This window comes from Podarcis cretensis, assembly GCF_951804945.1.
Source record: "Podarcis cretensis genome assembly, chromosome: 11".
Taxonomy (NCBI): domain Eukaryota; kingdom Metazoa; phylum Chordata; class Lepidosauria; order Squamata; family Lacertidae; genus Podarcis; species Podarcis cretensis.
Window position 1 is genome coordinate 7,386,973 of NC_137180.1, and position 23,731 is coordinate 7,410,703.

The following is a 23,731-nucleotide window of genomic DNA, read 5'->3' on the forward strand; positions in this document are numbered from 1 at the left end:
ATTGGAAAGCATTAAATCAAAGGTGGTTGCTTGCTCATCCAGAGGTCTTTAAGGCCTGCCCTGCTGTACCCAACATCTACCCTCATATGCATAAAAATTGAGTTGTCAAATGGTCATAAGAATGCATTAGGACAGCTTAGCTCTGTTGAATCAGCTACAGGCATTGCTGCCTTCTATGTCAATGAAGTGTGTTACCAAATGGCCGTAGGAGATGGGGAACTGAACTATGACCTGTATGAATCACCAGGAGCCCAACTATCTGTCAGAAATACATTTAGGTTATCCCACCCTGTGCCCTGCAGAGGAATACAGTGGTACCTCGGGTTAAGTACTTAATTCGTTCCAGAGGTCCATTCTTAACATGAAACTGTTCTTAACCTGAAGCACCACTTTAGCTAATGGGGCCTCCTGCTGCCACTGTGCCGCCGAAGCACAATTTCTGTTCTCATCCTGAAGTAAAGTTCTTAGCCCGATGTACTATTTCTGGGTTAGCGGAGTCTGTAACCTGAAGTGTATGTAACCTGAAGCGTATGTAACATGAGATACCACTATATACAGTACTTCTAGGATTTTGCCTAACAATATTCCAGTGTCTTCTTAGCCAATCAGAAAGTGCATAGGTTGTAGCTTTCCAGAACCTAGAGTCTAAGAGTATGTGTGCGACTGCACAGCTGAAAAATTAATATAACTCTAATTAGCAAGGCAGTGGGATAGCCTTGAAAACCTGGAATACAGTGGTACCTCGCAAGACAAAATTAATTCGTTCTGCGAGTTTTTTCGTCTTGCGATTTTTTTGTCTTGCGAAGCATGGATTTTGGAAAAGCTTCAAAAATCACCAAAGTCTTCAAAAACCTCAAAAAAGGCTACCACACCGCATGCTATGAGTTGCTCCTCGAAGTCGCAACTGCACCCCCTGAATGCACGGTTTTAAGAAAAAGGAAACAAACTTGCAAGACAAAGGAAACAAACTTGCAAGACGTTTTCGTCTTGCGAAGCAAGCCCATAGGGAAATTCGTCTTGCGAAGCAACTCAAAAAATGAAAAACTCTTTCGTCTTGCGAGTTTTTCGTCTTATGAGGCATTCGTCTTGCGAGGTACCACTGTAGTGAGATAACACAGGTGCATCTGCTATTAGTGAGAGAGAAAACTACATTCTCATGAGCTGATTTACCCAGAAAGCTGAGCAAAAGGAGCCATCTTTTTAGAAAAGGCCTAAACATAAAAACCAGTTTTCTTGACAGGCCCCTCTCTACTCCCCACCAGCCATACTTCCACTACAGCAGCATACAGAAAAGGGCCTCTCTGGTAGATCTTCGGCAGCAAACAGGCTGGTAAGGGAGAAGGTGGTAATTTAGGTAAATAGTCTCATAATAAAGCCTGCTTTTCATAAACGACCATGGGAATGCCCTGGCATATGTTGTCAATCCTGAGACATTTCTTGTAGGCTTTAATGTCTGCCATGTCAATCAGCCCAATTTTGAATGGCCATTCCATCCAGCATTTTGGATTCTCCTCAATTGCTTCCTCTGACCCAAACTTTCACAGCCATCCTCATTTGCATAAAAATCAACAGAGTTTCCAGATGGCCACAGAAATGCATTGCAATGGGCTGGGATTCCACTCCTTGCCTTGTCGGCCTCCAAATAATGCTATACAAAAGTCTTGTCAACCTGAATGGCTATTAAAATGCAGAGGGTTGGCTGGAGAAGGTAATGCTTGATCAGTGCTATATAAATGCATTGCTCGTGGTTAGGAATAGGTGAATCTATCAATTTCAGTTTCCCATTTTTCCAATTTTAAGTTCAGTTCTCCACATTTCTACAGCAGTTTGCAACTTTTGTTTTAAAAATCCTCATAAAAAATCCATCAGCACGTTTGTGTGAATTTCTCCTAACATACACGTATTTGCATGCAATTTTGTCTAATACACACACATTTCAAAAACAAATTCTGTTAATATAATGCATTTTGAATGTTATTTTCTTCATTATTTACATTTTTATGGACACTTTACCTTAGTTTATGCATTTTTGTACGCATTACTTGTTGTAGAACTGCGCTGTGAAATTCAGAGAAGTGTGGTTTTGAGTGAATTTTGTATTTCGGTTTACATGTTGTTTAAATTAGGTCGATTGACCTTCACATGAGAACTGAATTGAATTTCTCCCCATCTCTCCCCACAGTGTGCATTAACTAACCACTAGTTTGCATCGGGAGTTAACAGTTGCTGCTGAAGTTCCCATTGCAAAATATTATGTGGCCAGCCTGTCTCTAGTTTCATTCTTTGTTTATGTAGGATGGTACACACTTCAGCTCTGTGATAGTGACATGATTAATACAGAGTTTACATACACAGAAACACATTTTGTTGCACTAAATTGAAATTAAGATTTGGCCATTAAGAAGCTGCCATATCCCAAGTCAGACCATCTACCTCAGTAATGTTTACGCTCAACTGACATCATCACACCTGGGTTACAAGTTTTCCCAGCCTACCTGGAGATGCCAGGAACTGAATCTGGAACCTTCTGCCTGCGAACTGTTCCCCAACTGTGGCAGACATCTATGAGCTATCAGCTCACATGTTACATTGACCCTAATAATGCATATATACAGACTGTGCCCACATGTACAAAAACATGCCCTTACTTGCTGCCTGAATGCCATGAAAGATACCATGTCATTTAAGGTTAAGAGAAATGGAATCACTGTACTCAAAACTGTTGTATAAAGTAGGGCAGGTTTCAATCTGTTCTGAGCAAAGTCTTGGTTTCCCCTGATCTGATTCCAAGTTTAGTCACAATTATTCATCCCACCCAGTCTCCTCAGCTGTTTATAGATAAGAATACGTGCTCACAGAGTTCTTTTCCTGTCCATGCATACCCACCCAATCAGTTCCTACTCCTCCCTCCATAACAAAAGAAAAAACTACACAGTCTTTTACTACTTCTGCACAAACTAGCTTAACTTTAGCACACTGCCTTTAATTTCAGAAGGAACTGGTACTGGTTTCCTCTACTATCTTCCTCTCGATGAGTAGCTGGAAGTTATTCCATTTACCCAGCTGCAAACCCCGCCCCCCTTGCAGAAAGCAGTTAAGACAAGAGGGATGTTCCAGCCATGAATTTTTGCCCTGACTTACTGACCTACTTCTGAGTCCTCTGGAGTAGAAGCTGACAAATGCTGGATCTAAATAGGAATTCTAAAACATTCATTTAGAATAAAACACACAAACTCACTTCCCATCTAAACAGGACTGAAACAGGACTGAAATTGATGTGTGCAAACTTAGGCCTGGATCCAAAGATCTGCATGATCATTTCTTTGTGCCAGAGGGATCTTTGAATTTGTGTTTCTCAAAGAGCAGCTCTCTTTTAAAGCAGAGAGCAGTTTAAAAAGTGGTTTCTGATTTGGTGTGGGACTAAAAAAGTCATTGTGGGTATGCCCTAAGCCCTTTTGTGCATCTGAAATGGCTTTTTGGATCCAGGCCACAATTAGCAACAAGGCAATCAGGGTGGTTGGGGGAAAAAACCAGACAGGTTATTTGCATTTTTATGGCATGCACATACAAACACTTACATTTTTTTTTAAAAAATAGTTAATTCAGAATTACAACTATCTGCTAAAATTTAGTAATCTCAGCCCTGTCTTTTCCTGCGCTTCTGTCAGGTCTAAACTAGATGTGACATTAACTGCATCAATGCAATTAAACAGCAAGTTTCTTGTTATGTAAATATCGGCCAAGGGGAAGCCGATTGAGTGGGGAAGGGAAATCTAGCTATTTATTTCCCTGTCACAAGTCTCTACAAAAAGCCACCTGCTAAAACTCTTTGCCTCATCTCAAATGACCCTGAGTTTGCTCAGTCTTACCCTCAGTTGCTTTTTTACATAACAAAAAGCATGTAGGTTAATTGCATCTTGTCTAGCTTTATGTATATTTCCCACCTCTTTCCTGCCAGAGAGGTGGCTGTTCATGACATGGAAGAATATGCAGAGATCTCCTTCAGTTTCTTTGTAGTAAATAAACACCCTCTGGAGGGAGGTTCTTATGAATAAATAGTTTAGGTGCAAACTGTTAAACTGGAGTGAGTGGTGCTGGTGTGAGCAATGGACTGTGTTAAATGACCTTAAGTTATGTTGAGCTTGATCAACATCCTTTTCTGTTGCATTAATGCCAGTGCATCTCGTTGCAGTTGAATTTAAACAAGTTGGTCTGGTAGACCACATGTGGCTGTCATTGCAAGACTGCGATAATGAAGGTGAGACCATTAGTTGTATAGACTCATAGCTCATGGACCAGAGATAAAGACTAAAATCCATTTTTCTTATTAAAAATGGATATACTATGAAATGATTCCATCATAGTAGTAGTCTTAGCGCAAAACATTCTTACCATTATTGTGTTGTGTGGTCCCATATATTTCATTGGTCATTTTAGTTTCACATCCATCCATCCTAAGAGACATAGCAATTGGAGGATAAGGATGAATATTACCTGTCTCCAATTTGTGAAATGAAGAAGTTCAGTAGAACATATTGTTATATCTGGTGACTCCAGCCCAGAGTATTATGGACGCTCTGATATGTGCCACAGCACTGGCACAGATTTCCCACAGCACTTAAAATTAAATAACAAAGCTCCAGGGATTAAGTTGCCCTTTAAGACTCTGAAGAAATATTCTCTAATCATACCTTCGTTTGCCCTAAAGTTTGAAGATTTCTTAGGACTCTTTGAGTCTCATTCCAAAGACCCATCGAACCATTCACAAAACTGCTTCAGTACTTTGCAGATGGACTGGTGACATCAACATTTACCGTATTTATATTTCCATTCTAATTATAGGTCACTTGCTATGCACAGTTTACAATATGATAAATCCTAATACATAATCAAAATGCATAGATGTACAATAAGCACATAGCTTATAAGCCCCTTACGTCAGGGCTATAGTTCAGTAGTAGATAATCTGATGTGCATGCCAAAGGTCCCAGATTCTATGGTCATAAGGTCTCAGCATCTACAGCCACCGTAGAGCCACTGTCAGTCAGCATAGACATTACTGATCTACATGGACCACTGGTCTGATTCAGTATAAGGAGGCTTCCTATGTTCCTACATGAGGACTGACTCATGATACCATTTCAGTATGTGAAAGCTGTGGGGGAAAGCAGCTCTGCTCCTTTCCTTTCTGGGTATGGGAATTTTCTTGGAATCCTTTTAATGTGATTAAAAAGAGGGAAAGGGTCATAGATGAGGGGTGGCAGAGTATATATACTTTGCATTCAAAAACCTCAACTTTAATCTCTAATGTCTCCAGTTAGGAAGTTTGTGGGTTCCAAATGATGGGAAAGACATTGGCGTGAGACCCTGGAGAACTTTTGCCTCATAGAGTAAACAATGCTGGGCTGGATGGGCAAATACTTATTTAACATATTTTTAGACTGCCTTTTAGGGCCATACTCTCAGAAAGCAGCTTCCATCATGCATAAAAGACAATTCAAATAGTGTTTCCTGGTATTATAAGTCAGTTTTCTATGTTTCTAATGGCAGACTACTGGCAGACTGGACTGGTTTGTTATTGTTTTTATAAAAAAGCCAGCAAACTTAGTTATATGAGGAGTTCTGAGCTGAAATTTATTCGTGCTGGTGACAGAAATCCAAATGTCACTAAATAAGATTGCCCTGGTTTAATAATAATAATAATAATAATAATAATAATAATAATAATTTATTTGTATCCTGCCCTCCCTGGCCAAAGCCGGGCTCAGAGCAGCTAACAATAGGTAAAAATAGCACAGTGTACATAAAATCGCAGTCAGTTAATTAAAATACATTCTAAAATCAATTCAGAATCAAATTTATGGCAACCGTTGGGTTAGAGTTCTATGAAGATTATAGAAGGAGAGAGGGAGTCAGACTGTGCCTTGGCCAAAGGCCTGGCGGAACAGCTCCATCTTGCAGACCTTGTGGAAAGATGTCAAGTTCCACAGGGCCCTAGTCTCTAATATTTAGCTTTCTAGTGGTATTCCTGGTAGACCTCAAAGTAAGTCACCCATAGCCTACTGTCCAACGTAGCTCAACTCTCTAATTAACTTTATGTTAATTAATTTGGTAATATTTAATTACCATTCCATTCTTGTCGAACACGTGGGCTGAATTTCCAGAAAAGTCTTCTTAAGTTTAACTTGGAGCTAGTTAAACTTGGAAATATACCAAGGGTTTCTTTTGTTTTTCAATTCCTTAAGCATATATAGCCCCAGATCCAGCAGAGTTAAGCATGCTTAATTCCATTGAAACCATGGCTAATTCTGTGTAGGATTTAGGTGTCTGTTGGAGACAGCATCCACACTAGTAGTAGCATTATATCCTGTTCATTTTCCATCTCTTATCACATCAGTGGTGGCTTTAGCTGAATTCATTCCCCTGTACGTTTCCATGGAAATTGTCTAAAATGACACTGTGTCCATTTCTTTACAAAATGCATCGTGCAGGTTCATATTTATTTATTTAACTACCACCTTCCAAACACAATTTCAATGTACAAAATACCAATAAAACAGCTTTAAAAAGTGTTAAAAACAGCACAGAAAATAACAGTTCATGAATTTAAAAACAGTGCAGAGTAGGCACTCAGGCAGAGCCGAGACCTTTCCATCCAGCTGGGAAAGTCTGTTGGAACAAAAACATCTCCAAATGTTTCCAGAAAGTGCAGAGGGTGGGTTCCTGTTGTATCTCGACAGGTATGTTGTCCTACAAAACAGGTTCTTGTAGAATCGATGTAGTAGGTGCAGGGGTTTACACATAATGAGAATAAACTTCTAGGTACACTAGTAATAGCAAAAATACCATTTTTTTAAACACACTAAAGTTTTCCGACAACTTCAATACAATATAATTTTAATTGAATTTAATTCAGTCTTGCTATTCTTAGCAAGAGCTGCCACTGTAACCAGATCTCATATAGATCTGTACTCCCCATCTTTTTCAGTATTGGTAGAGCATGGTTTTATGATGCAGCCCATTGCAATTATTTGCAATGTGAGCTAGATGTAAATTCATAGCACAAAACCTGCCAGCGTATCATTTTGAAAGGAAGTTTATTTGAAAGCTGTAGTCTTTTTAATGCCCTTCATTCTCACTAATCAATAAAAAAAGCAAGGAACTAAATCTTCAACACAAGCAGAATCGTAGAAGGAAGTGCTTATTAGACATTGCACATGTGAGAGTGCAATTGCATTGCACAATGTGAGAGTAATGACCCTGCGTTTGAGAAATGCATCGTAAATCCTAGATTAAAATGCTGAATACAATTTATATTTCTCTTTCTGTCTCATGCCAGGAAGATGTATATGCTGTTCAAGGTTTCAGTGGGAGAGAACACCGTCAAGTAGCCTAAAATAGCCCATTACAGGCAAGGCCACTGCAAAAGAGTTTAAGGAAATCAGCAATCATTGCTGGCAGGGCATGAGGCTATTAACCCTGCCCATATTTTTGCTGTCAGAAATGCTGAGTCTGTGGGTCATATCTTAACATCCTACCCCACTAATTCATTTTATACTGAGATCAGTGTTAACACTTTTTTCAAAAATTAAAGCGTGTACAATTCCATTTCTCTCTCACACACAGATACACTTTTATTTTATGAACTTGTAGATAAGATTATGTAAGCTTTTAAACATATGAATTAACACTATCAATAGCAATCACATTAATTATTCCAATTTGTCTCCTTAAATTATAAACCTTGTTTCTGTAGATGTTGAGAATATATGGCTTGGCAGTTAATAAGGAATGTGACTTTTATTAGTTGTACAAGAAACTGCATTTTAAAAAACACCACCACCACCACATGTGTTTCATACATACTTATTTCTGTGTTGAGGACTGTGGACAAAAATGTTAACAATAATGATGCATTAGTCTGATATTGTGGTGTTTTGGTAGGTTGTGTCTATAGCTCTACAATGGTTATGTGTCTGAGGCAGTTCAAGAAAGACTAATAATGGGACTCAAGACTCTTGTGTTCTGCTCATCTCACCCATTGACAGGATATGTGACCTTGTTTGATGATTAACTTAACCTTCCTGTGCATTGATTAATTAATGTGCGAATGGAGTGTAATCATTAGAAATTGTCTAAAGTTACACAGTAAGGGCTCCACACTAGATTACTACCTGTTATTTGGGCCTGAGCATTTGTTTCAGCTACCATGTAAGAAAACCAGCCAGAATCGCATGCAGATAGGTTAAATGTTTCTTGTTGGATGTTGCATTTATCTTAGGGCAAGATTTATTTTGTTTCTTATATGTGTAGTCAAAACTGGGAAATTCAATCAATGTGGTGAGATCCTGTACAAATGTACCGGTGGATGGTTATATTGCAGGTAAAAGGATTCATAACTAAATCTATGGTTTCTTTTGCCATTAGAGAAAGTGGAGTGGACTGCCAGTATTCTACAAATTTTACCTATAAACCAGAAGCTCTCAAGCATATTACTGATTGTCATGCTCACAGCTGAACATTCTGTATAGGAAGTGGGGAATAGTAACTTACGTGGAGAGCCCACATCATAGAAGATAAGCAGAAGTATTTGTTCTGCTAATCATGCCTCTCATACAGCATACACCATACAATGATGTTTCTTTAACATTTTGAACAGGTCTCACTTCCAATGTTATTCACCTTTCTGTCCTCATCTCTGTTGTCGATACATGGAGGCATAATCCATCACACATAGCTATGTGGATGTGTGTGCTGCTCTCATACTCAGGGTTCTCCCCTCTTTCTCCCCTTCCAGCCAAAATCTGGCCCTTTCCACTTCACCCCACCAACTAGTTAAAAAAATAAAATGGCAATAATATAACAGTTGTCTTCAATGTTCAACACAGCTGCTGGTAGCTGTGATTACAAAAACCATACAGGTTGTGGGTACGATTAAGAAAACAACGTGTCCCACAATTTGAGAAACACTATCATAAGTTTAAAATACCGTATTTTTCGCTCTGTAAGACGCACCAGACCACAAGATGCACCTAGTTTTTGGAGGAGGAAAACAAGAAAAAAAATATTCTGAATCTCAGAAGCCAGAACAGCAACAGGGATCGCTACGCAGTGAAAGCAGCAATCCCTCTTGCTGTTCTGGCTTCTGGGATAGCTGCACATCCTACATTCATTCCATAAGACGCACACACATTTCCCCTTACTTTTTAGGAGGGAAAAAGTGAGTGTTATAGAGCAAAAAATACGGTAACCTTTTTTGCAAATGTAGAGAGGTTACCCTTCCTAAAAGGCAGTCATCTGAGAGAGAGATTTGAGCTCCCCCCCTCTCTTTCTCACTCACTCACTCACACACACACACACACACACAAAGAGAGAGAGAGAGATAGCTAAAGGAAGCTTAAAAGGCAGACTTCATAGAATTCTGAGACATGTATTAGCTGTAGCTATAATTTCACATGAAATTTCAGATTAAGAGGCTTTTTCTGAATATTTTATCTACTGCTTGGCATTATGATGATGATACATGGCATTATTCTTTTTGCATAGGAAACAGTTTCCAGAAATCCAGGCGGGAAAATTCCCTGGCTTTCTGATAAAATAAATAAATAAATAAAAACAAGGCGGCAACATTAGCAAGCATTGCGAAGTAGCAACTGAACAGGATAAATTATTTCATTTCACTTTCTTCTTGGAATCAGAACTGAACAAATTTGATAAGATTTCCTTTTTAGGTAACATTGCAGCAGCACCCTTCCTTCTTTTTTTTATATTGCTTCCCTTTAACACTCCGCTATTCTTCATTTCTCTCCTAATAAATCATTCTTCATTTAAATGGGTCACAGATACAAGTCTTGTTATGGATTATGTCTGCATCTTGTTTAAAATAGCTGAGATTGCATAGGGTATGAAATAACAGCAATATGCTTGAGATATATGAGGAAATATAGTGGGAGACAGAAACAGAGTTCAATTTTAGTCAGATTTTAAAGCCAGAAGAATTTTCAGACTCTGCGTCTCCAAGTTGAATCACAGAGTCGTGGTGATCATTTTAGGCCATTTAGCCCAACTCAGTGCATGAAATCCAAAGCTGTCCAGGTTCAGCTTGAAGACCTCTGGATAGCAAGAGCCCACCACCTTTCTAGATAATTGTTTCCATTGTCAAACTGATCTTACCATTCTGCTTCTCCTAATGTAAAACCAAAATCTACCCTTCCTGTAATGACTTAAGTCCATTAGATCTATGTGATATGCACATCATACATTTAAAGCATGTTGCGTCCTCTAAAAAATCCTGAGATTTTTAAGTTTAACCCTTGCAGAACTATGTTTTCCAGGACCCTAAGCAAACTACAGTTCCCAGAATTCTTTAGGGAAAGCTATACTTTGAATGCCATGTGTTTTAAATGGTGTGGATGTAGCCCTAGTGTAAAGCCTTAGGGTTCTGTAATTGCGAAGAGGAGGGGCGGATTGGCAATATCTCCAAAGTCTATGAAAATAATCCTTTATCTCTTAAAAGTAAACAACAACAGCAACAAACTATTCACATAACCAGTCAATGACCCATTATAAAAACAAATGCACAATGCACAAAACAAAGCGTTCCAGAAGGACACAACTCAAACCACTGTGGCTTCCTTGGCAATAGTGGATTTATTAACAAATAATGTCAGCTAACTGTTTCTATTTAAGTCTGGCACAAGTCCATCTGGCACAAGTCTTTCAGTCTGTCAGAATTCAGTTTCTTTCTCTTCACTTTGATTTCTTCCATTTCTTCCTCTGGTTGTGTTCTTCAGCTTCTCTCAGATCTCATCTTATTCCTGTCTTTATTTACTTGAGGCCTCACTTCCCATTTGACAATTCTCACCATTTTGTGGTTCTCCCCTTTGTACATCCCCTTAGGAGCAGGCATGGCACTAACTTTGCCCTCTGGAGTAGCAAAGAACAAGTCTTTGCTCTCTTCTGTGTGACAGCTCTTTAGATATTTGAAGAGTTCTACCATGCCGCGCTCAGTCTTCTCTTCTCCAGGCTAAACATATTTAGTCCCATCACCCTTTCCTAATAGCACGTGTTTTTATACCGCCGACCATTTTTGTCACTCTCCTCCGATCCCATTCCAATTAAGGACACACTCATTCTTCGCCTGCCCCTCACATGATGGGGAAAACATGAGGTACCAAGCCAAGTTCAGAGCTCTGCAGCAACCCTCCCTCCATTTTGATGAGGAACTATTGATGAGAACTCTTTATAATCACCTGTGAATCCACATGGCTGTATTCTCATATAACCTGCATTTAACCAGTTTGCTAATCAAAATGTTGTGTGTGTGTGTGTGTGTGTGTGTGTGAGTGAGTGAGAGAGAGAGAGAGAGAGAGAGATGCTTTTTTGAAATCAACATAAGCAAGGTTACTTCAATGCATGGGGCTATCTCTGAAGACAATTTGGAAACATCAGCTGGAGCAGAATTTGGTGGCCAGGTTGCTCACTGGGGCAAAATGGTTTGAGCATATTACACCAATCCTATCCCAACTGCACTTGCTGCCAGTTTCATCTCCAGGCCCAATTTTAAGTGCTGGTTTTGACCTATAAAGCTAAAAAGTCACAGCCATAATACCTCAAAGACCACCTCTCCTGATATGAACCAACCCAGGCCCTGCGATTCAGGCCCTTCTTAATGTAGCCTCTCAACAAAAGGTCTGGAGGGCAGCAAAATGAGAACAGGCCTTTTCTCTTAGTGGTCCCCTGCTTGTGGAATGTTTTCCCTAGGGAGGCTTGCCTGGTGCCATCATTAAATATCTTGAGGAGCCAGGGGATAATGTTTCTCTATGACCAGGCCTTGGCTGATTAAACATTCTTTGGCCTTTTAAATGTGTTTGTTACTGATTTGCTTTTGTCTTATTATGTATTTTGTGTTCTCGTTTGGTATTTTTAAGTTGTGAACCACCATGTGATCTTTGAATGGAGGGCGGTGTACAAATTTAATAAACAATAAAACAATAATAATTACGGCCGCAACATCCCCAAAATCTGCTAAACTGGTAATCATGCAGTGCTAGAAAGTAAAATTGACACCCTGGGAAAGATGAGAGCTCTCAGCTTCACCCTGCTTGTGTATAACAGCCACTTTGATGGGACAAATATAAGATCAGTATGGTGGTTTGTGTCAGTAGTGCTCCCAAGCCCACACCGTTTGTGCTTTCTTGTGTCCTGCTTTAAGCAGTGTCTTGGATTTTCCAAGTGGTGCTTAGCTGTGATCCTGAAGTACAAATTCTTCTGCTAAAAAAAAATCACAGTTCATGATTGCCCCACTACTTCAACTCTATTTCAAAATGCTGTGTGCACACCTCCTCTATTAGATATTGGAATGAGCCATGGTGTGCTGGAAGTTGCAGCATGTCTGTGTGTTGTCCCTGGCAAGATGTGAGTAGCTTACTGGGGAGGTAAGAGGGCCACTTAAAAATAAATCACAGTGAAGTGTTAATCACATCAGTGAATGTGGTATTCCTCAGAAGTAGTTGTCATTACAGCAAATATTACCTTATGAAATTAATCTTCTTAATGTCCTAAAGCCTTTCCTTCAAAACAGCTTATGAGAACGCCCCGTTACAGAATCCTGGCAGTTCTAAATTGATTACACTTGCTCTGAGATTATAATTTTGTGTGTGGTTTAGCCAAATCCCTTTTACACTCTCTATTTTTGTTGGCTTTTCATTCCACGTTGTAGTGATTGTTTCAGCAAAAAGGAATTTAGGCAAACCTTCTTGGAAACATGAAATAGCTCCTAATAAGCTAGTTTGTTTTTGCACATGTGTCATTACCTACAGTGAAGCAGCAAATAGTACTGTTGCCTCAGGTGTTAAATTAGCAATCAAGTGGAATGCAAATGAAGTAATTGCTGTTTACACCCTTCAAAGCCCTACAGCCTGTATTGATAAACTTTGGAGCAGGTAGAAGTTCCAAAAGTCTCCTTTACGATTGAAGCACATTGGAGAATGTTTCACAGGATGAGCACTCATCCATTTTTATTTTATTTTATTGTGGCCTGTCTTCTTTTCTGGGTGGCTCTCTGATCCATGTGATCTTCCCCCACTTTGGGGTTGTGGGGTGGAACTCACACAAACCAGATCTCCTCAAGATTGGATGCTAATGTGGAATGCCCAAGTTATGCAGCAGTGTGATTGGGAAGGGACTTGCACTGGTCTTCTGCTATGTTGTTGTCAGTGCTATTTTTCTAGAAAAAGAGGTGCTGGAACTCACCATGACTGCTTCCCTGGTTCTCTTATGATGGCAATGGCGCCCACCTGAGAGGTGCCAGAACTGAGTTCCCCCTGAAACAAAGCCTTGGTTATTGTGGTGGTGCCTAGATCTGAACATTTGAGCCAGACACAGTTGTATGTGGTTCTGAATCGTGGCATCCATGTCCGCAACCAAGGTTCATTCTTGTGCTGCTCATATTACATTGCTTTCTATTTTGAATATTTTATTTGTTCACACAATGCATATATAACCATACACTAAATAGTAAATGCCTTTTAAAGGGAAAAAGAAGAGAAATCCATGCATGCAAGTCATGTTGAAATATATTTTTTCTTAAGCGTCAAGCACATTCCCCCCCCCCCCCTTATGGTCATGTTATGTGTTTTGTTAAATGCATTCCATATTTATTTGATTCTTTAAAAAATATTTATGTTGATTCATTTTGTTAATTTTGTTTGACTGTTATAAGCATGATTTCTCATATGTTTATTTTGTTTCTTTTAGGTTCTGTTTTGTTTCATAAGATCCCACTGGATGGGTAAATGAAATAAGGAAAAAAAGAGAGGGGGCGTGTTGAATCTATGTGCTTCTCACTAGGCAGTGGACATGTTGTTGTGCTGTCAATTGCTACACTCCTTGGACCTCTCTTGTAGAGATGAGTTATGTTTGGAGGACTCTGCACTGTTTTGGCAACTTCATTTCAAAATCAGCCCCAGGCAGCTATAAAGAAAGCACAAAAATAAACTGTTGTATTCCGTAGCAACGATCCTGCTCACAAAGTGGCATTTTAGCAAAGTTCCACAGTATTATTTCAATTTGATTGTTTGCTTGAACTTAGCTGGAAAGAGAATTAATTTTATAGATAATATTTATTAAAGGTGAACTGCAAATACTTTGTGTACTAAAAAAAGTTTAAATGTTTTATGTCCTCATTTTACAGATTCTTATATTCCAGCCTTTGAATTATAACATACCAATGGCGCAATTGCTCACTTAAAACCTGAGTACTTGCATGTTTGCAGGACTTTGATCAAACATTCTAAAACCAATAAAAAGTAGTTCCGCAAAGCTCTCTCAATGTAAGTAGTCTTTAGCATGGGCTGGTGTCTCTGGAGAGAAAATAAGCTGTAAAAATTGCCTCTTAACATGCTGCAGTTAAGGCATTGTTTAGCAGTGTGCCATCTCATGTTCAAAGATCACTCTTTGCTATTCTCAAGAAATCAATTAGTCGGAAAACGTTATATGACTCTCCACCACTGCTACCATTAAATAAAATATACTAAATTGCTGTATGTGCAGTTCAAGTACCTGTATGGTCTTCTAGGTCTTGAACCCAACAGCAGTACTATTGCGATTACTCTCATACAGCATTACCACCCCTAAGCACTTAGGTTGCCCCATATATATATATATATATATATATATATATATATATCCTATTTCTCTTTTTTGAACAAAGGTAGATGCCAGACATACGCCTAGGTGCTGTGGTGGCATCTGAAGCAGAAGGAACCCTTTTCAGACCTCTCTGAAAAGTGGCACATCTCTCACGATATCACAGCCTGCTCTGTTAAATACAGTGGTGCCCCGCAAGACGAATGCCTCACAAGACGGAAAACCCGCTAGACGAAAGGGTTTTCCGTTTTGGAGGTGCTTCGCAAAACGAATTTCCTATGGGCTTGCTTCGCAAGACGAAAATGTCTTGCGAGTTCCTGCGGGTTTTTTTTCCTTTCCCCCCCTTTTTCTAAGCCGCTTATCTGCTTATCCGCTAAGCCGCTAAGCCGCTAAAAGCCGCTAAACCACTAATAGCGCTAATAGCGCTAATCCGCTAAGCCGTCAATGGGCTTGCTTGGCAAGACGAAAAAACCGCTAGACAAAGAGACTCGCGGAACGGATTAATTTCGTCTTGTGAGGCACCACTGTATAAAAAGCATGGTGGGTTCTGGTGCAGTTGCCCAAAAGGTTTCAATCTCAAAGGAAAAGTGTTCTGTGGAGCAAAGGAGCACAGAATAAGTGTCTAACATCTTGTTGCCTGTCCCTGCCAGTCCTTTGTCATCTCCAATATAATTCACCTCTGGGAATGAGACTGATTCTTTCTCCTGATTGGTATGAACTTATATTTGGTGTTAATGGACTGAAAACCATTAAACAAAAGGTGGGCAACAAAACAAATGCTCTATTTAGCTTATTCCAGTCTCATCCAAGCTGCAAACTTTCATGTGTGTAAAAAACATTAATAGATGGATATCTTAAATACCAAACTGAGAATTGCCAGACTTCAAAATAGTCTCAATTTTCCATTCTTTAAAGAAGCTTCCAGATGCACTTCTTGTCCCATAATAGGTTTAGGATCTTTATCAGTATTTCTATAAAACATTCTTGTAGTATTTTGCAGTTCAACTTTAAGGTACACAGGTACAATTTTGGAATAGCTCTACGTGTACTGACAGATTATTTTGGATTCTATGTAATCAAGGCATTTATTTTGATAAAACAGAATTGATTTGTGCACCACCAATTTATATATGCACACAGGCAATATAGGATAATCTGGGTATTTTTGTATTCCACATTAGCCACCCAATGCACTGTTCATGCTATAGTTACTCACAATGTGTTATGGATTACAGCCCATGGCTATTTGCTGTTTGTGTTTTGGCAGTAGCCATGCTTAAATAATGAAATAGGGCATGCTTTGCTTCCCGATTTCCTTTCCAATATGGGAGCAGATAAAGCTTACTGAAGCCAAATTTTGAAGTTGGAACTTGCAGTATGCTTATTTCATTTGGATTACTAATGACCCTGCCTGTCACTCTGGATATTTTAATCTGTCCAAATAGTGTTGAGTTTACAAAGATCATGGTTAATTATACAATTACTGACCCCTTAAACCACAGTGAAAATCATCCCAAGAAATCTGCCAGGGCCATTAAAATAGCTAAAGGCGTAGCTTTCATTGCTAAAGTGGTGTTAATAGTATCTTGCTAGGCGGTAAAAAGGGTTTGTAGAATGCTGAAAGTCTGTTTTACACATTGATAAAACCTGAACGGGTAGAATAGTGTATTTTTATTGCCAGCAGTTGTGCCTAGCTAACTGTCATGCTGGCTAATTGCAGCATACCTTAAAAATCAGTCCTTGGCTCTTGCTTGGGGGGGGGTGTTAAGAACCAGAATCTGAAACTACTATCATGTTCAGAAACTATTCACTTACTTAGGTTGAGCAGCTTCAGGTCTGTAATAAAACTGTATCCTTTCTTGCTGAATTCTATTGAGAGTTCTGCTATTGACATGGTACCTTGTGTAGAGTGTATATATTTGATCAAGCCCTGAATGCCCACTTAATCACAGACACATTAGTGTTCCATAACATAAAATTCACAAGGAATGTCACCATTTAAAAGGGGTAGCTGCCCGCCTTTAAATTTTCTAGAAATTAATTTGTACGCGTTGCTTACATTTTATCATGTTATAATTTGGGTTTCCTCATGCAATATAGCTAACTTCTGTCCAACTATATAGCTCAGGCTTTGACTCATTTTCATTCTTTAGTTACTAGAACCATTCTTAGCAAATGACACAGTAAAGCTGACACATTAAGATGAATTGTGACTATTTTCATTTAGCATTTTAAAAAATAAAGAGAAAAAATGAACTTGTGTAATTACGTAAATTGTTTGGATTAAACAGGACTGTTCTGGAAAAGGGGTGGGGGAGAGTCAGAAAATGAATCTTGCCTTCATCAAGTGGAGTGAAAAACACTCCCAAACTAGTTCTTCTTGGGTTCCTGGTTTTAGATTGTAGGCTACTAAGTTGGTTCTACTGGGGAGAGTTAGGATGCTCCAGAAGAACCCATCTGCTGGTGTGAAAGAAATTGCCTGACCACTTCCATAAGCATTTCCATGTGGAGTGATGTTAAAGCGGCCTTCACATAAGGGTCACAAAGTCATTTGTGGCCTGGGAGGTGGGGAAGCTCTGCTGCCGTGGGGGCTCCACTGCATCTAAAGAAAGCAGCATGGCAGGGCCGCTACCACCCGCAATGTTTCCACTGGTGGTAACCAACATAGGGCCTAGAATTGAGGCACCACAGAACTGACCACAGGCCCACTGGAACCTAAGCTATTCCCCATCTTCTTGAGCAGGGACTGGTTTCTTCTCCCCACAGTCTTCCCCCCTGACGACCATGCCCACAATGCAGGGGTCAATCCAGGCAGAATTTGGATTGTTCTGACCTCTAATTAAATTATTGCTTCCATGTGAGTTTGGGGGGTGTAAGCTTGAAGTCTCCCACAATACCACCCATTTAGATTCCTATCGTAGAAGTGGATTAATGTTCTCCTGAAAGTCCTGCTCTCCTGTGTATCATTAGTTGAAATCCTTCAAGCACTTACCTTAGAAAAGTCACACTGACTTTAGGGTCACTACTCTTAAGTAAGTGGTTTGAAGATTTTGACCAGTGAAGCTACCCAGTCATGGGATGCCAGTCGCCTGGTTCATATGTCTCATCGAACAAGGTATAGTTGAATATGAATGAAAAAATTTCACTGCACTTTTTCCTCATGGCTTCCCACTACCAGGAAACAAGCCAAAGTCTGGCTTGTCATAATGTCCAAAGCCTAGTTTGTTTCTCTCCAAAGAAACAAGTGGGAACATAATTTTTTATTCTTGGCTTCCTGCACAAGCCCAGGTTTGGACATCGCAAGAGGCAGGGAGGAGCACAGTGAGAAATTTTCAGCTGTGTCTACCAACTGCACATTCACACTAAACCATTGTTGATTTTTAGCTATGGTTTAATGTGTACAATATTCTGCTAGCCCATTCATACAGTACTGTGCCTTACAGAGGAAAAATAGCAGGATTTATTCTCCTAGCCGGAACAAGCTGATGCTGACATATTCAGCATTTAATTGATTTGAGTTTAAATCAAATCCAAAAACCCATAATTCCTGACATATGTGTAATCAGGCTGTTTAAAATTTAATTAAATCATATCAAAGCTTTAATATAGCTGCTATTAGAGGGCACCATTTTTTTTGGACCATAGGATTGTGTCTGGTGCTGCAGCCCGGCTGTTGCAAGGGACTTCTGTGTGCACAACAGAACTTCCTTTTTCTCTCCAGTCATTCCCCCACGGACCCTCAAAATTAGGTCTAGAGGATTGGAAGACCCTCTGGAGCAGGGTGGGGTGTTTTTTTTTGGGGGGGGGGTTGGAGGAAGGAAGCAGAAGTCCTATTGTAGCAGTGGAACCTCACTGGAACAGTACTAGATACAGATTGTAGTTCCATTTGAGTAAGAGGAAAATTCCCATCATTTGCTGTAATCCATAAACAATGTGAAACTTTAGATACTCTGCCTGCAATTCGTCTTAAAAGGAATATATATATATATATATATATATATATATATATATATATATTTCTTGTAAATAATTGACAATCACTGATTTTATTTCAAAGCACGATCTTGACAATATGGACAGACTGTACTTGCTGAAATTTCTAAACTTCTTTTAAACAGGCCAATAAAGTTTTATAATTCATTACCACTGTGTCTTGCATTTTTTGTAAATGTATGTAGCATCCACCTAGTCCTTCATCAGTGAAAGTCTAACCAGAAATGGAATCCATTGATGTATCATTCTTACGTTTTGATTTCTATTTTTTTATTTTGTTTCTCTGAAATTTGTAGATATTTGTGTATGTTTATAGCCTGGTGCTTTTCTAAAATATGTAGCTGGTAAAGTTTTTCTCATAAATTTATTTGAAATTTAGATTATGGGGTGTGTTCAGACAAGTAAAAATCACTCCATTTCCAAATTGAAAGTAAGAGAAATGTAATATTTTGCTGAGGCAAATATATGTGGTTAATTCAGCATCCCACAATTATTTAGCATTTTGATGATAATTGGGAATCCCTTAGACTACTAAACTGAGTCTCCAAAGCATTTTCTGATTTGCATTATGGTAGAATGCGGGGTGGGATACTCTTTAGGTTTAGAACTGGGGGGGGGAATGGACGAAGGGAATGTGCAGATAGAGAGGGGATAAGAAAAAGGATGAGGTCGCTACATGAATAGGCAGAACGACTGAGGAAGGAGTAAATTGTCATAGTTACTTGCATTCCTGGATCAAGCATCTTAGCAATGTCTCTTTCACTTTTGTTTTAAACACTGCACTGTCAAAATGAACTGATAAGAAACATCTTACAGGTAAGAAACCATGATGGTTGGAACTATGCCAGTTTCTTAAAACAACTTTAATAGAAGGGGAACAAATACGATTTCCCAGTTAGGTAATACTGTAAAGATAAAAAGTAAAGGACCCCTGGACGGTTAAGTCCAGTCAAAGGTGACTATGGGGTTGCGGCGCTCATCTCACTGTAAGGCTGAGGGAGCCAGCATTTGTCCACAGACAGCTTTCTGGGTCATGTGGCCAGCATGACTAAACCGCTTCTGGCACAATGGAACACCATGACAGAAACCAGAGCACACAGAAACGTTGTTTACCTTCTTGCCACAGCAGTACCTATTTATCTACTTGCACTGCTGTGGCGCTGTGGTCTAAACCACTGAGCCTCCTCGGCTTGCCGATTGGAAGTTCAGCCTTTTGAATCCCTGCGACGGGGTGAGCTCCTGTTGCTCTGTTCCAGCTTCTGCCAACCTAGCAGTTCGAAAGCACACCTGTGCAAGTAGATAAATAGGCACTGCTATGACAGGAAGGAAAACGGTATTTCCATGCACTCTGGTTTCCGTCACGGTGTCCTGTTGCACCAGAAGCGGTTTAGCCTTGTTGGCCACATGACCCGGAAAGCTGTCTGTGGACAAAGGCTGGTTCCCTTGGCCTGAAAGCGAGATGAGCACCTCAACCCCATAGTCGCCTTTGACTGGACTTAACCGTCCAGCGGTCCTTTATCTTTTTTACCTTTTAATACTGTAGATCAGGGGTCACCAGTCTTTGGGGGCTTGTGGGCAGAAGCTGGAACCCCACATAAATGCTGCAACCACTCATACATCACCATGCAACAGTTAATTCTCCCCCAAAAGTCACCCCTTGCACCGCAGTTAGGCTTGAAAAAAAAGCTGCCTATTGCTACAATAGAAGGCTGCTTTCAAGCCTAATTTCACCAGGGGAAGGGGAAGCCCCTGCTGGTGCCAGGAAAATCTTCTGTTGGCATATGGGTGCCCATTGGTGTTTCGTGTCATAGAACTGGCTTCATAGGTAAGTTTGTTTGTTTGTTTGTTATGCTATGCTATTCAGTTTCACTTTTTGAGGTTTATTGCCTTTTAGGACCCTTCTCTTAATCAGGATATGTGTGGAACGTGTCCCAGTTCTGACAAAAGAGGTCATTTCAACTGGGGAAATGACAGGGACCAGAGATGTGTACAGGACTCATCAATCTGGTGGTGTTTCCACTTTAATGGTGCCTGAGATAGTGGAAGGCATTCTTCTTCTTCTGCTTGCTCCAGCCCACGGGTGGCTAATCTGTGTGCCTCCAATCTAAGTGGAGGATCCTAGCAGGGAGCAAAGGGTTAACCCCAACACACAACACACAACACTACATTGCAGGTCCTACACTGGCAGTTTGTGCAAAACAACAGCACCTACACAGCTGCATAGCCATAGCACAATGTTGTTTGGCCCTGACATGCCTAAGGAATTGATCAACCCCAATTTTGCCTGAGTGCCCTTGCCAAGACAATGGAACAGCTGGGCTCTCTAGAACAGCCTTTCTCAACCTGTGGATCCCCAGATGTTGTTGAACTTCAACTCCCATCACCCCTCGCTAGCAAGGCCAGAGCTCAGGGATGATGGGAGTTGTAGTCCAACAACATCTGGGGACCCACAGGTTGAGAATCGCTGGCCTAGAACTTCCCACCATATCTGGCAAGTCACCTTATTTAAATATGCCTCAAGGTATTGCTTTAGATGAGGCCTGTACGTTTCATGGGCGTAGACAGTATTTTTGTTAGGAGCGCAGGCTTTTGTTAGGGGGAGGCAGAACCTCAGATTTGTATTGATTTTGATTGATGGGGGGCAGCTGCCCCCCCCCCCCCGGCTATGCCCATGGTACGCTTTGTCAGTTTACAGCCCCAACTCCGTCCTTTCATGCTCATTCTGTCATGAGAAGGTCACTAGGAGAACCACACTGAGATAACTGAGTCAGTTTTTCAGATTTTTGCACATTAAAAATATATATATTCTCACAGAACTAGAATAGATTCTGCATAGGCACACTGTGGAAACAAGCTGTTTTCTTTTTATAACATAGCAGGGAAATGGAATGGAAAAACTCTGAAACATTTCTGGTTGATGTGAATGCAAGTGGGTTATTATGGGCAGTCGTATCTGCTTTTTTTCTGAAGGGAAGAGAAAACAATCTTATGAGTGTTAAAGCAATTATGCCTCAACATTGCCCTTTCTTGCTATTTGTACAGTCATGTCATGTTTTTCCCATGGTTTTGAATATTCTAGTTCTGCTAACTTGGCAGATGCAGATTTTTAAAATCTAAGCTGTTTGTGTTTGCAAAATGTGCAGTCTTTTTTTTTTTTTTCATTCTGGCAAGACAGAAGTCTCCTCAGCATCTTAACAATCAGCATAATTTGGCCATAGGGGACAACTATTTTTTTCTTGAAACAGACATGATAGCTGATGCTGTTGCATGGTACAGTGGTACCTCAGGGTGCGAATGGGATCCATTCCGGAGCCCTGTTCGCATCCCGAACGGAACGCAAGACGCGACGGCGCGTCTGCACGTGCGCGGGTCACATTTTGCTGCTTCTGCGCATGCGCGTGACGTCATTTTGAGCATCTGCGCATGCGCGAGCAGCGAAACTCGGAAGTAACACGCTCCGTTACTTCCGGGTTGCCGCGGAGCGCAACTCGAACGCGCTTAACCTGACGCACATTCAACTTGAGGTATGACTGTATATTTAATATGCAGATCACTCTTGTGTGTGGAATTTTCTTGTGTGGAATGTGCTGTTATTGGAAACACATTGCTAGACTGTCTCACCATCCAAAAAAAATTAGGCCAATTTAAGAATCACAAGCTTCCATGTCGGGGTTTCTTCACCATGGTTAGGCCCATGTCCATGCTCCTATGTTCATTTATGATAATTCTATAGTGGCAGAATATTCCTGGGCTCAACCTGCAACCTTGGGTATAGCAGCAATGTATTTGATTAATACTTTCAGCAAAATGTTTGGTTTCTACAATTTTCCAGACTGGCTCTTCCTTGCCCTTCTGGGCAAAGGACTCCTTCTAGTAAGAGCACTTTTATATACTCTAATCCAGGCATAGGCAAACTCGGCCCTTCAGATGTTTTGGGACTACAATTCCCATCACCCCTGACCACTGGTCCTGTTAGCTAGGGATGATGGGGGTTGTAGTCCCAAAACATCTGGAGGGCTGAGTTGGCCTATGCCTGCTCTAATCCAGATCCAACGATCCCTTGTGAGAGTACACTGGCTCTGATGCACATATGAGTTCATTTTTCCATAATGTATTCCCAATTTTATTTCAATACACAAAGGGATGGGAATCTGAAACTATAGTCTTCATGTAAGTGAATGGGGATAGGAGCTTTTATTCCATTTGCACATACAGAGTTTTGGATTATGACAACTTCTCATAATGTCCTGATATTCTAGATCACCCACTTCCATTCCTTTTATTATATTTTTATACATATTATTTTTCAGTGTTCAATTTAACAGTAATCATCATCAATTACATACATACTTGTTTTGACTTCCCTCCTCCCCTTCCTTGGTTTTTTGTAAAAACATTTTCAAAGCCGCATCTCCCCCTTAACTCCTTTTATTTGTTACTCTCTATATTTCTTCCAAAGTCACCTTTTAACTGCTCGGTTTTAAATTAATCCTGCTAGCTAGCTAGTGTGTTTAATTGTTTACAATTTTTTTTTTTAGATAACCCATGTATCTCCCCCATTCTGTGTTAAACATTCTTTCATTCCTTTTAAATGGCCAAATCTTTCTAACTTCTGCTTAATGAAGTCAGTTCCACTTTACGGTGGTGCCCCGCAAGACGAATGCCTCGCAAGACGAAAAACTCACTAGACGAAAGGGTTTTCCGTCTTTTGAGGTGCTTCGCAAGACGAATTTCCCTATGGGCTTGCTTCGCAAGACGAAACGTCGGGCGAGTTCTTGCGAGTTTTTTCCCCTTTCCCCCCCTTTTTCTAAGCCACTAATAGCCGCTAAGCTGCTAAGCCGCTAATAGCCGCTAAGCCGCTAAACCGCTAATAGCACTAATCCGCTAAGCCACTAATAGCCGTGCTTCGCAAGACGAAAAAACCGCAAGACGAAGAGACTCGCGGAACGAATTAATTTCGTCTTGCGAGGCACCACTGTATATCTTTAAATGCCAGAAGAAATGTTCACAAGTGTCAAGAGTTTGACGGGAACAGAGAGCTGGGTCTCGTACATCCCAGGATTAGCTACGGAGTTTAGGAGCTTTGGGC

General features: G+C 40.3%; 1 protein-coding gene and 1 long non-coding RNA gene across 2 annotated transcripts in view; one reads left to right on the forward strand and one right to left on the reverse strand.

Annotated features, from left to right (window-relative positions):
- Window positions 1–23,731, forward strand: part of NTRK2 (neurotrophic receptor tyrosine kinase 2) — a 187,453-nt gene that overhangs the window by 89,638 nt on the left and 74,084 nt on the right. Inside the window, exon 13 of the mRNA XM_079996083.1 lies at window positions 4,193–4,258. Coding sequence (XP_079852209.1) covers window positions 4,193–4,258 — 66 coding nt within the window. The remainder of the gene's footprint in view (window positions 1–4,192; window positions 4,259–23,731) is intronic.
- The window catches only part of LOC307227102, a 212,884-nt gene continuing 205,392 nt past the window's right edge, over window positions 16,240–23,731 (reverse strand). The window contains exon 2 of the long non-coding RNA XR_013843811.1: window positions 16,240–16,374. This is a non-coding gene — a long non-coding RNA (uncharacterized lncRNA). The remainder of the gene's footprint in view (window positions 16,375–23,731) is intronic.